Here is a 16,888-nt window from a genome sequence, read left to right on the forward strand (position 1 = left end):
TAGCTTGGAAAAATGATGTGATATGGGTGGGCAAGGAGGCTCTAGTCCCTTGTTGTACCGCCTCTAGCTTGGATACAAGAACTGATATGGGCGGGCATGAAGGCTCTAGTCGCCTGTTGTACCACCTTTAGCTTGGATACATGATATGATATGGGCAGGCATGAAGGCTCTGGTACTCTGTTATACTGCTTCTAGTTTGGATACAAGATGTCCGGAACATATCGCTGAGCTGTTATTGTCTCTTGTACCACTATTAGGGGTGACTGACTGTCATATGGAATGGACCCCTGTCCATCACACTAGCAGTGAGGACAGTGTACTTCTCCACAGCAAAGGTTGGATTGAGGCGCTCACTCCTAGATCTCCAGGCACGAACATTGCTATCATTAGTGCCCAAACTAAACCTGGATATGTCACTGAAGAAAACCTGGTTCCCCTCTGTCATAGTCCAGTTCCGTCGTTCATGACATCGTGGCAAACGGAGATGAAGGTGGGTGGCTGTCAAAGGCAGTACACGTAATGGGTGCTGTTAGATCAAATGGCCAAGCACATGGAAATGGTTCTGATATACACAAAGGTCTACAACAATGGTGCCACGTGTCTGGATGACAGAGAACAAAACAGTTGGAGCTGCTCCTATTTCTTGAACGAGCAGATAATTCGCTCTTTTGGTGGTCTTTCTAGGGCATCCTGAGCCCGATCGCCTTGTGTGCCCTCACACATCCACTGGTCCCAACACCCCCCAACAGTCTGGTCAGAACGAACCAGGTGGAGGACAGTTCATCAATACGACTATCCAACTTCTTGCATTCCAATAATGCGCTCCTCTCAAACGCTGTTAACTAGGTGAAATCTCTCCTTAGCGTCGTAGAGGCGTCTAGTGGTCAATAAGCTCTAAACACGTGGAAGAAGTGGTCACTACACACAAGTAGCCTCTGAAAGCCTTTTATAGGCCAAGGGGGAACCACTTTTAGGGCCTCAGGTGACAAGAACGTTCATCTAATCACCACAACTCTAATCATTTACATATCTGCCTGAGATATAACTGCATGCCGCGTTTTGCAGCAAAATGACAACTTCTTATAGGTGCGCAATTTATTTTGACAAGAAGTGTATTTGTTAGGCCAATTCAACACGGGCGATCGCAATTTTTTCGTGGCAAAATCGCATTTTTATTCTCTGCGATTTGTGAGCATCAGCGATACTTTTTTTGGAGAATAATCTCGCATCACATCGCTTCCGCCCACGATAAAATCGCACAAGAAAATTGCACGTAGCAACAGGTAGTTGCATGTATATTCACTGCGTTTTCCGCATGTTGGCATGAGACATGTAAAAAAAATGACATCAATTGGCATTCCTGTGGGGTTTTTTTCTTGCGCATGTGAAAAACGCAGTGAATATGGATGCAATACATGCGTAAAAAAATGCATACACACCAAAAATACACTAAATATGCACACAGTGACGATTTTCACGCACCAAAGTTGCATATACCTGCGTGAATGTGCCATTACTGTATATTCTTGTGAATGCTGTGGTAGTCACCGACGGAGCACTGACTCTCTACAGTATGCCTGTAGAAACAATCCAGAAACAAGGCTACAATATGTTCACACAATCTATAGTCGCTACATCAGTCATATATATCTATCTAGTAAAAAAAAGGAGGCATGCCTATACCAACCGGATTGTTCTTGTGGCTTTAAGTGTACGCCAAAGTGTTCATTATGTTCCCGGTGAAATGTAACTGCTGCTGTGTTTTGCGGTAAAACTTTAGCAATACTGCCACTTACGAGTAACTTCAGGATTCCCGTATTGGAAAATAGTTGAAAGGAGGTATCTTTCGAGCAACGAATTTTACAAGACCACTTGCAACTGTCTTTTCCATAGTGAAACCATGCAAGTTGCCCATAAGATACACTAATGCCATCAATAAAGGGGTCACCATAGAGTCTTAGGCTTATGTTTGGCAGATCTACTTCGGAATGTCTCCCTTGTTAAAGCCTACCAAAATAGTTTTAATCTATATAATATGGTTGCAACATGGATATTTTCAGCAGCATTTGGTTATAACTTGAACACCAAACCCCCTTTATCTCTTGAGTGGGAGTCCACCGAAAACCAAGGCTGTAAACAGATGGTTCTGATACAACCGCCCATCTGCCGGATTAAAGCCTTATAAATATGTAACAGCACTAACAAAACAGTAGGGATGGAGTGGTCAAGCTTGAATTCACATGGCTATTCCAGCAGTAATGGTCTTTTAGATTTAGTTTATATAGCAGTTTAGGAGATGTCCTACTTGTGCCAATGCACTTTAAATAGAAAAAAAAGTAAGCCGGAGTTTTACTAGTTTTCTTCTTTCTTGATAAAAAAAAAATCTAAATTTTTGGTCTAAAGTTGGCCACATACAGTATATCAGACAGGTATCTCCCTCTTAGCCATGGAAACCAGCAGCAGCAGAGCTCGCATGTTTATCACCATAGGGAGAGGGGTATAAGCCGGTGACAGACACCTCTGGTGCTGCTTGTCTACCAGGGGAAAAGAAGATTTTGGCAGGTCTTTATTTCTTGCTACTGCAGAAATCAAAGGTTAGTTGGTTCGGTCTCAAACTGCTGCAGAGCTGCGTTGTGTTGTAGTTCAGACAAGCAATCAGTGAAAAAACCACAGCAATTCACACTGTCATAATGGAGTGGAGGTATTTCTGTGTTGTCATGCTGGCCTAACTGCTTTTGTACATGTTATGTTCTTCGAGGGACGTTCGAAAAGGCTTTCCGACAGTTTTCAGGCATAGAAAGTTGGGGCAAGGGCCATTAGCACAAATATTCTGTGGCTATTCAGCCTTCTGCATTGGCCTCACCACTTTTGGGGAAAGTGGTTGGGGCTTTCGGGGATTGACAAATTTATGTATAATTTACACCAAAAACTAGCATAACTTATGCGAGAAATCTATGTCTGTCAGGACCAGGTGTACATTCTTGTCAAAGCGCACTGAGATAGCGGGGATGCGCTTAATACATGGAGTAGTGGTGTCGGAAATGCCGGGCTTAGTAAATTTTCCCTTTTGTTTTTTGGTTCGACAGGGTGACCTATCCGGTTTTAACACATACATTCCTCTCAATGCATCATTACGCAATGGTAAACAGTTCTTAAAGGGGGTTTTCTTGGCAAATACTATTGATGACCTAAACTCAGGATTAGTCATTAATACATAACCATTGGAGACCCATCTGTAGGGATCTTCAGCAATCACCTGATTCCAGCCCGCTGTCAGTGCAGCGGGGCCGGACATTGTAATTGAGGACGGGAGCAGAAGTGCCATAGTGGGCTTCACTCCCACTGAAATCAATAGGAGCGCTGCCTCCTATTGCACTTTCATTGGCCCATTGATTTCAATGCAAGTGAAGTCCTCTATTGCACTTCTGCTTCTGTCCCCAATAACGGCATCCGGCCCTGCTGTAATGACAGTCAGGTGATCGCTGGATAAACCAAGTGGCAGGTACCCAGTGATTCACTATTGATGACCTATCTTGAAGGCACGTCATCAATAATATTTGCTCAGAAAACCCTTTCAACTATTGTAACACAGTGGTTTTCACAAGGAAATTGTGCTTTAACCAATATGGCGCTGGCAGATAACAGTCCTAGTCGTAATTTGGGAATTCGAATGTGTGGCATAAGCTACATGAGAGCACAAGGGTGTAAGGATGAAACACACACTCGTGTGAGTTTGGACACACCATAAAGAGGTGGTCAGAGTTCAGGTGTCTATGACAAAAGAGATGTGCTGTGCAACAAGTTAAGAACAGATATGATGCAATAGTCTACCTGAGAGAGATATTGGTGTTGGAATCTTCTTGGGCGTGTGCATCAACTTTTCGCCTATAACTGGTGTTGGAGAGGAGGTGTTGGAGCTAAAGGGCTTGAGACAACAGGAGAAGCTGGGGCTGTGACCATGCTTCGAGTTGTTGGTCAGGATACAGTGGTGATGCAAAGGCCACTGACTAAATACCAGGGATACTGAGTAAGCAGCGGGAGGGATGGAGAAAGTTATGATTCTGTAAGCCACCTGAGAACCATTGCACCTAATTTACTGGTCAAGTGTGTGCCTCTCTGCTGAAGAGAAGTTATTAAATGCTTCTGCTGAACTTTGCCTGAGAGACATTTCTCTAAAAGGCCATTGCTATCAGACACTGTGTTCTGTTCATTTACAGCTGGAGGTTCAGTGATTGAAGGAAACTTCTCAGCGGGTTCATGCTGCTCAAACTATGGGCAGCATGAATCCAGTACAGATCTCCACAGCGCCTGCATGTAATTGTTATTCTGAAAATATGCAGCATTTCAGAATAAACATACTTTGAGGTCTGCCTATTTGACTTGAGAATAGAGCTCCCAAGTCAGAGGTGGGCAACACAGGGGTCTCTGTGGCCACAAAATGTTGACGAACAGTTTTCTTCTTATACACATGCAAGGAGAGAAGATGTTAGTCAACATGCTGTGGGCAGGAAGAGACCCTTGCAGCCCGCCTCTTTGACTCAAGAGCTGACTTCCCGAGACAAAAAGTGTGATTATTATGAAACTGCACGGCATTTCAGAATAACACTTACATGCGGGCATTGTTTGCATACCTGACCCAGGTTCATACCTCTCGTGGTTTGGGCAGTATGAACCTGCTAACAGGTTCCTTTTAACTCTTTCTATTCAATTGTTGGACCTCGTCTGACATTGTGATTTCCCTGCATAGCTCCCTTATTGGGCGAGGTCCAACACAAGTTTCTAACACTATGCAGAAGAGAGCTGCAATGTCGAAGCTCTCTTCTGCATAGTGTTAGAAACATATCCCATACACATTGTATACAGTTATAGGATGCCTCTGTATTACAGAGATATCTATCCATCATTAGAGAAATTAGAAATGAATAGATTTTTATTATATAAATGTAAAATATCAATATACATATATTAACAGTATTATTACAAATGATCTTCCCTATGTTAAACACTCATAGCACATTTTAATTTCCCCAAAATTGTTAATAAAATCATCATGACGGATCATTATTATGTGGTTCTGTGAAGTAATTCCAAGGAATCCTGTTACGTTGTGCTGCTGGGGCCTGCAGTACTAGAGTTTCTAGCAGCACGGTCTACAGGTGGTGAGGGTTAATTCAGCTGCTGGGTGTGGTATTCTGCAGCAGCCAATCCCCTTTACTCTGCAGCATATAGAGACCAGCATCTCTCAGTAGTTGATGCTGGTCATTTTACTTCTTGGATATCACTGTCTTGTGCCACTCAGAGCTGTGTTTGCCTGCTTGTCTGTCTGTGTCTTTCTACTTCCCTAAAGACAGTTTGGACATCTGTAGTCCTTGTCTGTATCAAATGCAGAACCCCTCTTTACTTCCCCTGACATGTGTGGCCTCCAAGAGTCTGATGTCTTGCGTGGTTGTCAGTTGTGGATCACTGACACAGTTCCCTATGTCGGCACGGTGGCTGACTGTCTATCCCCTTGGTATGAGGACACTGAGACTTGCTGTGGTGTTTCAGCTGCTTGCATGTGAGCTCTGGGTGGGGTTCCTGTTTTCTGCACTATTTGCTGTAAGTTTGGTGTGAACAGCAACGTGTTTGATATGTCTGTGCTGGTTCTCAGACATTTTCCGTATGTCTAGTCCTGTTCTGTTTTCGCTGTGTCAGTACAGTGTCATGTCCTGTGTGTCTGTTTAGTTCATCTCTCCTGCTCCCTAATCAGGGATAGTTAGGTCCCAGGTACGAGTGCAGGCCCGCATCTATCGACACGACCAGTCTGCCATGGTAGCAGGGCCTCTCCCTCGTTTGTTACGTATTTCGGGAAAGCCTTCCCATTTATTGTTTGATGAGAGTGTTTGTAGGTTTTAAATCAACACACTTGCGTCCCTTTTGTGGAATGGCGCTTTCGTGCGTCAAGCGGATGTAACAAATCCATAACGCGCTTTCCCACCCAAGCTGTGGAGTATGTGGGTTGCAGGGAAATTGGATTGGAAAGCGTTAAGGTAGTGTAAACTATTAACGTACTGCTGTTATCATCAGTAAAGGCTGCATATAGTTTAACCCTACTGCCCCTGTGAGTATGACTTTAAATCATGTATGGCTATGCAAAACAACCTGGTTGCACCTTGGGTGCATAACACTGCTAATCCTTCATTTTGAGGATTATGAGGACCCGGCTGTTAGACCCCCCCACCAGTGAATTACATCATTGAATGGCTGTGATTGGCTCACTGAGCGCCCGCTGTGATTGGCTGAGGTCCTAAGCTAATCACAGCTTTCTCTTGCTGGAGGCGGGGTATTCAACCCATGTTACCAGGAAGAGAATGCTCTTTTAACGCCGAGGACAACAAGGAAGAATGCTGGCACACCTGGAGAGCAGTAAAAGGAACAGGGGCGGAGCCTGCGAGGTGAGAATTTTTTTTTAATGTAGCGTTGCTAGGGCTTATTTTGGGGGGAGGGCTTATATTTTAAGCTCTTTCTCCCCAAAAATCAGGATATGGCTCATTATCGGGTTAGGTCTTATTTGCGGGGGGGGGGGGGGGGGGGGTGTAACACGGTAAGCGCTGTTCCAAACCATACACAAATATAATGTTTTCATGTACATTTCTTGGTGCTTTACTTTTTTTATTCTGCTAAATTATTTTAAAGTATTTTTTTCTTAATTTTTCCGGGCTTTATGTTAGATAGCTACTTTATATAGTCTTGTGACATTTTCTCTCCATTGCTTTGCAAAGGATACAGTATGATTTGGAGAAGGTCCACATTGAATCAAAGTGAGTGTAGACAGGAGAATACAAACACTTGACTCATCTGGTGGTGCTCTTGTCTCTTTGTGTATTTAATAATCCAGGTCAATGTGTATGACAGATGATATAAAACACGTTCTATAAATGGTGTACACATTCTCCAATTGAGGGAAAGGATGGCACATCACTGGAGGTGTCACAATGAGAAATGCAGAATAATCCATATAATCCATTCTTTATAGAGAGAAGCTGGAAGCGAGCTAAAAGCTGCTGTCCTTCCCTCATCTGTAACAAAAGGATTTGACTCAATTATGTATCTGTATTGTTTACAATCAATTATCTCCACATCATTTCCCATATGTAATGCAAAGCCATTATGTATCATTCATACAGAATCTCCTCCAAATCCCGTTCATATAAACTTATTGGTCGCTTGCCAAATCATTTCAGCTGCAACTGCTCGATAAGGATATTTTGCAGTCAACAATTTCCTTATCTAGCAGACAGACTGAAAAAGAAAATATGCTGCTTCTTCATGCAGCTGTTGAACTGACTATATAATGAGCCTGAGATTATGTTAATTATGGTAATGCAAACTGCACTTAAGTTTCAATCAGCTAAGCAGGTTAAGGTGGCAATGTGACAGAAAATGTCCTGTCATGAGGACAGCACAGGACAGGCTAGAGTCAGGTAATTATTAAGGTGCACACCAGTGACTCTTCTTTGAGGCCGACACATTATTGAGGACAAAGAGTGGTAAAAGTTCTATATTATTTACATTACGAGTCATTTCAAAGGAAAATGGTACCAAAGTACTACCCCAACATCTCTGATTCCAATGCCTGCCCTATGGCTGGGTCTTAAAGGGGAACTAATTTTTCTGACAACTTATGTTCATGTGATAGTCTGGGTGTGTCTCATGAATCTTGTAATATACTTTCATAAATTTATTCTTCACTTTACCACTGTAAATCAAGACTGAAGTGACTGCCACTAGGGGTCTCCCTTCCAGCTCCTCTGCAATCCACTGCCTGTTAGGTTTGAGCTTTTGTAGTTAATGGGATGCTGGAATGTTTTCTTGGCTGTGGGGGAGAGGCTCCCTGCACTCACATGCTGGCAGATTTGTTTGCACAGTGTCTGCAGTTTACACATTTTCCGCCTTCTCTGTTGTTATAGCACACGTGTGAGCACATTACTTTAAGTTTACTCATTTGGTCAGAATGTCTCTTCTCTAAATGCCTGATTCATACAACTGTTCTGGGAAGGCAGAGGAGTGGGCATTCAGATACTGCCTCTCTGCTGATTGGACCAGAGACAGCGCAATGCAGCATGGCAAGTGAGGGAAAGGAAGTACAGGACAGTGAACTACTGGCAGAATAGTATGCTGAAAGTGAATTACAAACAGCAGGGCAGCAGAAAAATGTGAAAGAACCATTCCATTTAAAAATCAGTAAATGAATGGGTAAGGAAAATCTGTTATATGTTAGAAAACTTGTTGAAAACTCAGGTATGATTTAACAATAACGAACACTCAGCAGAAGAGTTGTGCAACTGAAGTCACATAATATAAATTTTGTGTGACTTGATTTCAATGGCTTTTTCTTTCTTCCACTAAATGTCAATCAAAATAGCAAGGTCTTTTGACTTTCTTAGAATGCAACTAGGCATATAACTGTCTGACAATGGTATTGGATGGCACAATAGTTACAGTCATCTGCAGTATAAGGACATTGCCACCTTAGAAGCATCGAAAAGCACATTCATTGCAACTTAATGTGTTACTAGAATGTGTGACGGACATATAGTAGACCCAGGTGTTACCCAGTACTAGTCTTACAATTCCAAATTGCTTACATAGTAATGAGGACTTCATTGAATTAACCGATCCAGAGCTTGTAGACAGGCAGATATTATCAAGAAGATGCGCTTATAAGTTCAGATGTCGCCCTAAAAATTCAGATTCTGTGTATGGAGTTCCTAGATTTGTGAATATGAATATTCTCTACCCAATAATACATAAGAAACCAATAAGCTGTAGCAGAGTGAAACTGAAGACAAGTAGGCACGTTTACTAGGGCAATAGTAGTTCTGACTCAAAACTGTCATTTCTTTGCATACTTGATTGAGCAATCAATTAACCATATTAATAATTAAGAAGATTTGCTTCTGGCTTGGAAATCAATAAGATGATTCAGAAATCTAAGAATATTTTACTTTCCATGGTTATAATGGAAATAATTATAATATTGATGGCCTCTGAGAACCTTACCAATCAGCTCAATGAACGTTTCTCATGTTAATAGGCAACCCACCTTCTCATGTAAGTTATAAGGGGACATATTCTTATGTAAATTATGAGGGACAAAGCATTTGCAAGAGAATTACAGCTCATTTGAAGGTTAGACTTCTTCCAATCACACACTGGTGGTGTTAGGGATCTTCTAGGATCTCCTGCGCTCTAGTCGGTGGCTCTCCCTATTGAGCCATCCAGCCTTGAACAGTTCCCCTGCATGACTCTAGCCTTGTTCTATGTTTCCTGCTAGTCTAGTTCCTGCCTCCTTGTCCTGTCCCCGCCCTGCCACTAACTGGGACTTCCTATAAAAGCCTAACCCTGCCTAAGATCCAGCGAGTGATTATTGTGCCCCAAGCCTTGATAAAGCTCTACTTCTGCATGCTCCTTTGCTATTCAACTGAGACCTCCTGTTGCTGACCCCTGGCTTCCTTTCTGACTATGCTACCCACCTCCTCCTTCTGTACTGCGAACTGAGACCTTCTGTTGCTGACTCCTGGCTCTACCCTGACCACTCTCCAGACCTGCTGCTACTACACCTTAAGCTCCACTCTAGTGCCTGAAACCGTTACAGGTGGCCTATCCTAAGGGATAGGCCAATAACATCACAACCCTTTTAAATTTCTTGCCTATATTCTGGTGTTTGGTCTGGCTGGCATGACGGAAGCAAGAGAGATACCATTATAGTCAATGGGGTCTGTCTGGTGCCACTTGGGTCTAGCATGTGCTGGACCCTGTGGTTCCAGTATCATTTTCATTGCTCGGCTGTAACAATGGAGTCGGGCAAAGAAATTTACACCATAGGTGGGGCGCAGATGTGAATGGGGCCTAAATTATACTCCCATTAGTTCCATTCATTTTAAAGAGGTTCAGTTTTTTTCAACATTGATGTTTTATTTCTAGAATACGCCAACATGTAAGTGGAGTTGAGTTGCGATACCAGATGCAGTGTATAAAGAGAGTGGCACTGCGTCTGGGGAAACTACGAAGGGTCATTTGTTCATGAGCATAATGGAGCCACCAATGCCAAGCTTGAGGTACTTAGGAATATGCCATGAATCTTGAACAGTGCCCAGCCCCTCTAATTTTAGCTGGCACCTGTAGTGCAATCCAAGAATGAAAATGAAGTGGCCTCATGAGTATTCATGGTGATCTGCATACAGCCCATAAGAGAAATGAATTAAGATTCCTTTGAAAATGAAGAACAGCTGATAAATACTTTTGGAGACAGCTGATAAATACCTTCAATTGGAAACAAAAAGCAGCGCAGGTGCTCGGAAAAAAGCCCAAAACAAAATGAATTATTTATAAGAGATATCTGGACATTTAGAATTGCAAAATGTGACCACTAAATGCAGAAGCAATGTAGAAATACAACGTAACAGATAATCCTTTGGGATAATCCTATGCACACATTCCCTGTCACTTTTATCTTTAGTTTGGGTTGGATCACTTGGTCTAATTTAACTTTGTCCTGTAAGTTTAAACTGAAGTCAGTCCTAAGTAGAATTGTAATGCTGGGCAACATGGGCTGAACCTTTTGGGCTTATAAGTCCAAAGGATAGACAGTCATCTCGATATGAGCATGCATACAGAGAAGACAATCATTAAGACCGCCTTTGGACTCATAAAACCAGAGAAAACAGAGTATAAATGTAACTTTTTTCCCCCCACAAAACTATATATTGGTCTTCTCACCGACTACAGCAAGTTTTCAGTGGGCCAGGAAAATAGACATTTTATCACATTGTGTAATATGTAGAGAGAATAGGCTTCATTACAAAGATCAAAATTGGCCCTCATTAAGGTGACTGATTTTGTTACCCAGAACACACCCATTCCATGAACCTTGGGCTAATTCCTCACTTCAAAACAATAAAACTAATATTCCAATACACCGGTTGGAAACCTTTGTGCATGAAAAACCAATACACACATATCTTACTCTGTCCCTGTAGAAAAAAATGATGCACTTATTTTGACATTCACTTTTCCTTCTTATTTATTTGGAAAGCATCATATTTGTTTTCTAGGCTCTCCTACATTTAAGTTTTCTGGCTCAGAGACATTCTCAGTACTGATCAGCTGGTCTTTCTCATGAACATGCACAAGCCCAGCTCCCTCTGTCCTCTTCTCTTTCAGAAGCTGTGTAGCATAACCACATCCACTTAAGGCCTCCTTCACACGGGTGACAAAGTCGTGCGATTTTGTCACGTTGCTACAATGCTACAAATTGCATGTGGGAGAAGCCCATGCTTTCCTATGGGTTCCTTTACACGTGCGATGTTTTGTAGCATGCAACAACCTGACACAAAAACCTCACGGGTCCAGCGATATGCCTGCGACACGCAAGGTTTTGTAGCCCATGTTTCCCTGTGAAGCCTTCCTCCCTGTTGCATCGCATCGCACAAAAACACGATTTTCGTGTGCTGCGATGCAACTTTGACAGTAGGAAATCCTACTGTCAAAGCTATAATCTAAGCCCTAGCTGCAGAAATTTTTTTTAAAAAGACATACGTCACCTTAAAAGTGCTCTCCGCTGCCGCCACAGCTTTTTACCGGGTCCCGCCACTGCTTCTCTTCTTCATCTTCTGGATGGGATTTAAAAAAATCCGCCTCCTGGAAGCGCTGTCTGTGATTGGCTGACACTTAGCCAATCACAGGAAGTGCTCGATCAATGGCAGTGATTGAACCAATCACAGCCATTGATCAAGCACTGGCCATGATTGGCTAAGCGTCAGCCAATCACAGCTAGTGCTTCCAGCAGCCAGGGATTTTTCAGCCAGAAGACGAAGAAGATGATCAGTGACGGGATCCGGGGAGAAGCTGTGGCAGTGCCCCAGACAGTGCGGGAGAGATGATGTATGTTTCTGCTCTGTCCTCTTGATTTTCCCTGGCACTGTCATACAGCCCTCTGTAATAGCTCAGTGGAAAGGCAGTGAATGCACCTTCATAACAGGGGAGCAGGCTAGGGGAGGAGCTGTCAGTTTACTATGACTGACAGAATTTGCTACAATTTCAGTCCTCCAGTCTGCAGTGCCTTGGAAAACTATACAAGCATGAAAATCAAACAGTCATACATTTTTAATGAAAATCATTTCAAAAACACATTGATTAAAAAGAAAAACCGCAAAGGTGTACATAGCCATTAAATTACTCACAGTTTTTACAGAAAAATGCAATATCATGTGACTATAACCCGTGCTCTACCGAAGACTCGCGCAGACAGCCATTTATGTGATAGCGATGAAAGTCAAAGTCATATGAGGTTGTCCTTTACCTCAGGTTTTTTTTTTGTATATCTCAAGCACTTAAAGAGGTTTTCCAGTGATACACTACTGATGACTTATCATCAGAATAGGTCATCAATAGTTGAACGGTCGGGGTCCATCGCTTGGGACCCGACGGGAGGTCATCGCAGAGACTTCCACTCCAAATACGCAGAGGTCAGAGCGGAAGCCTCCACACCGACCTCCTTATAGTGGTCGGTGCTTGTAACTGCAAGCACGGCTTCTATTGATTTCAATGAGAGACATGCCTGCAGTTACAAGCGCCGGCCACTACATGGAGGTCGGTGTCAGCATGCACCCACTCAGCTGATCGGTCGGGGTCCTGAGTGGTGGGAGGATAAGTCATCAATAGTATTTCACTGGAAAGCCCCTTCAACTATCTATGGCTATATACACAATTTGTTTGTATATCCAGAGGAGTGCTGATATCTTAGCTTTTGAATTCCTCACTTCCTCAATGTAATTCCTCTGGATAGGGGCATTCGAAACAGGTTCATGCAACCAAGTAGCAAAGGAGATTAAACCAAAACCTGCCTGTATGCTACCTGCCTGTATGTTATATGTACCTTTGGTGTGTCTACCCATTAGTACTGTTTCGCTAAACCTTTACCTATATATATATATATATATATATATATGTACATGCACCTTTATGTATATCTTTAAAGTTTCAAAGAATGAAAAGAGCAATAGACGCCACAGGAAATTATTTAAAATTAAGCCATGCCTCTAACCCTGATTAGGCCCCTTTATGCTCCCACACAATAGTGCATTCCTTGTGTAACACACAGTAATAGTGCTCCTTTAGTGCCCCACACAATAATAGTTCCTCTTTGTGCCTCACACACCTCCACATTGCTCTTTTTGTGGCATACAGTAATAGTGCCCTCTCACAGTAATTATGCACCTTTAGTGTGTCCATACAATAAAGATTCCTTCTTAGCACTCCACATAGAAAAAGTGCCCTCAGTGATGCCCCGTTTAGTGCCCCTACACACTATGATACATCCTGAGTGCCTCCCTCTTAAAATAACTACATTAAAACTTACCTAGCTCAGCTCTAATCGAGGAGGTTACTTAGCAAGTCTCCTCCCATCTGTCACTGTGCTGTCTGTGGCTCAATGCAGTGGGTATGATGATATCACTGCATTGTGCCTGCCTATTTCAAGCCATCAGCTGCAGCAGTAAAGGGTTAAATGGTAGAGCAAGGAATGGATAGCTCCTAGTGATGAGCGAGCATACTGGCTAAGGGCAATTGTTCGAGCGAGCATTGCCCTTAGCGAGTACCTGCCCGCTCGAGAGACAAGCTTCGGGTGCCGGTGGCGCGCAGGGAGCTGCGGGGGAGACCGGGGAGGAAAAGAGGGGAGATCTCTCTCTCCCTCTCTCCCCCCCACTCCCCCCTGCTGACTGCCGCTACTCACCCGAACCTTGTCTCTTGAGCGGGCAGGTACTTGCTAAGGGCAATGCTCGCTCGAGCAATTGCCCTTAGCGAGTATGCTCGCTCATCTCTAATAGCTCCCTATTTAACCATTGTAGTCAAGTGAGTCTGAATCCCGAGGATGCAAATACAGCTGAAATTGGGACATAGCAAGCCTCCCAGAACACTGGGATAACATCCGAAACCCAAGACTGTTCCACTGGATCCAGGATGGTTGGGAGGCATGTTTATGGTTACTTATTCCTACTAAATTCTACAAACTCACCATAGTAAACCTGTGCACTGTATGTTGTTTAGAGTCAAAGTTATTGAGTTATTGTAACTTTTAGAATAATAATTATACTTACTACAATTAGTGCAATAACAGACAAAGTGTAGTAGGAAGCATCCCGTAACAAACACCAAGATGATAGGACAACCACCTGCAAAAGAAAAAGACAGTTGAGTAACTTTGTAAATGCCTGTCATTATGTATTGTGCAACGATCCGCAGTTCAGCCTGTGATGTATCCTAGAATTGCATTCCCTTGTTGCTACTAGAAACAATCAACCCCCTGGGCTTCTATAATATGGAGGTACATTTGTTTTTTCCTACTCAGATTACTGTACAGCGTCTGATGTAAAGACTGTAATTCCCAGAATATCTGCAGAAAGCTGTCTCTAGTGATCTGGAATGAGCCAGCAGGGGATGCTGTGAGTTTTTAGCTCACCACACTGCAGAACTATGAACGCAGGTTCCAAAAAGAATGGATCAGAGCTGATAGGAGAAGATATGACATAACTATTTACAAATCTGTGAAAGATCTGAAAAGCAATACATTTGCACATCTATGTAGATTTTCATATCAGTTAAGGCATTTTCCACTTGGACATACTGTATTTTATTGCTAATCAAAAGATTAAAGAATGACATCAGTTTTTCAATCAGGTTTTCATTGTAAGCACATTTTGACAAATTTTCTATTATGCTTGTGCTTTTTTTTAAAGTCTGAATATTCATAGAAACTAAATATTGCAGTTTTCATTATCGTTACTAGAGCACACACAACAGGTTGACACTTCCTGTTTCTTGTGGCTCACTTTTTGGCTTTGCTGTACACATTGGAACAGAGCCTGGCAATGACACGGAATCCACAAACTTTCCACAGAGTCATGAAGGGCTGCGGATCGGACGACTTCCATTGACTTCAATGGAAGCTGTCCGGGCGGAATCCGCGCAAGAATAGAACATGCTGCGTTTTTTTTCTTTGCCAGCAGAAAATCGCAATTAATTTCTGCTCGCATAGAGGAAAAAGTGTTTTTCAATAACATGTTATGGGCAGTATTTGCTGTGGAATCCAGACGCCTGCTCCGGATTTCGCAATGCAAATCTGCCTGTGTGCAGGCAGCCTTTAGAGAATGGGTGATTTAATGACAAATGGCAGCTGTATTGTACCTCCGGAGGCCTATATAAAGCACAAGAGCAAAACTGTACACACAAATAAGGCACAATATGCATTTTCCCTTTTATGTTCTAGACTCTGAGTGAGGGGGCAGTATTCCATAACTTCCTAGAAACTGATTAGTGTATGGACACTTTTCTGTTCATTAAGTCTGCAGTTGACATAAAGCACACAGACCCCGCTGCAGTAACTAAGAGTATGTTCCAATGTTGCAATAACTGTAGTTTTGCTGCAACCCTGTCCAGCCAGTAGCTGTAAAGAGTAAATTACCCACGCATGTATGTCTAGGTATATTATTGCTGGCCTTTACATATGTTCTTGCTATAACCTCCAGAGAGGTCACGTGACTGTGTTTTTTACTCTAGGTTTGCTGCTGTGTATTAAAAGGCTGTGAGTTGTCCGTTAATTAGCTGATGGGCTACGTATTAAAGGTAGGCCTTGATCCTAGGCCAGAGGGTGACTCATCGGTTTTTGCAGAGAGCCTTATGAGGAGTGAGCTTCCCCCATGCTACTGGAAAGCTGAGTTTTCCTGTACCAGAGAGAGCGAGAGCGTATCTTATGTTTCCTGGAGTGGCACCACCCAGCTGTTATAACACACATGCCAGAGGGAGGTCTGCCAATCAATCATTCAAGGAAACATCAATTACCAAGTGCGAAGCCATCCCTGGGAGAAAGACCACCTGTGAGAGCATATAGATTGACAGCCAGTATCCGGATATTTCACATCTGCAACCTGTTACATAACCACATGATCTTGCTGATAATGCCTACAAAATCGTGTGGACATTGGCTGCCGCGGGTGGACAAGGGTTTGAGAAGGAAGTGTGTATCTTCAATATAGCAGCCCTAGAATGTTTTTTAAAAAAAAAAAAAAATATACATAGTTACAATATAAAAAATCTCTTCACCATACTTTAACTAAACTACATGTGAATGCATACAATCTAATAAGAACCCCTGAGTGCTGCGCTTCTTTCAAAAAGTTATAGCAAGACTTTCAGGGCACAAATGGTTGTTGCTTCCAGTCATTTCATAAAAAAGTATTGCAGGTTTATTTCAAAATGTGATTGTTATTTAGTCATTTTCAAGAGTAACCACCTCCTGACCATAAATATTACTGTACTTCCCTTCACTACTAGGCATGGGTCACAAGGATGTCTATAGTCTATGAGCAATCAGGAAAGGGTTAAATAAAAGTCACAGATGCTCTCTGTATTCTAGATGTGGCAACATTTACCTATGGCACATGGTAAATGGCTCGAATCCCAAGAACAGTACTTGTAGAGGTGGATAACTGGCAATTCCACATAATCACCCGGGAAAAGGGGCCAAAAAAGAGTTGTGTGCAGCTACTGCTGGTAAGCCTTGCATAATAATTCTTTTCACCTAATGTTTGACAAATGAGCCTGAACAGTGGGCACTTCTGTATTTAATTTGTTATCACAGTAGGTAGATGTTCCCTATGAAAAGTGTGGGAGGTAAAACATTCTGCTCTCTGTTTGTTAACAATTTCTCTAGTGTAACACAAAAGAAAATGTAACCCACTAGAACAGAAGATTATTAAAATAACTCACTGGAGTGCAAATGGTCCTCTCTAGGACATACAGTAGGCACATTAATAATAACATCACATGGCAAAGTGCTGACCCGAGTCAC

General features: G+C 42.6%; 1 protein-coding gene across 1 annotated transcript in view; it reads right to left on the reverse strand.

The window, feature by feature from the left end:
- SLC24A3 (solute carrier family 24 member 3) overlaps window positions 1-16,888 on the reverse strand; it is a 327,458-nt gene that overhangs the window by 43,935 nt on the left and 266,635 nt on the right. Inside the window, exon 7 of the mRNA XM_066595769.1 lies at window positions 14,139-14,213. Coding sequence (XP_066451866.1) covers window positions 14,139-14,213 — 75 coding nt within the window. The remainder of the gene's footprint in view (window positions 1-14,138; window positions 14,214-16,888) is intronic.

The sequence above is a fragment of the Eleutherodactylus coqui genome, chromosome 3 (assembly GCF_035609145.1).
Source record: "Eleutherodactylus coqui strain aEleCoq1 chromosome 3, aEleCoq1.hap1, whole genome shotgun sequence".
Taxonomy (NCBI): domain Eukaryota; kingdom Metazoa; phylum Chordata; class Amphibia; order Anura; family Eleutherodactylidae; genus Eleutherodactylus; species Eleutherodactylus coqui.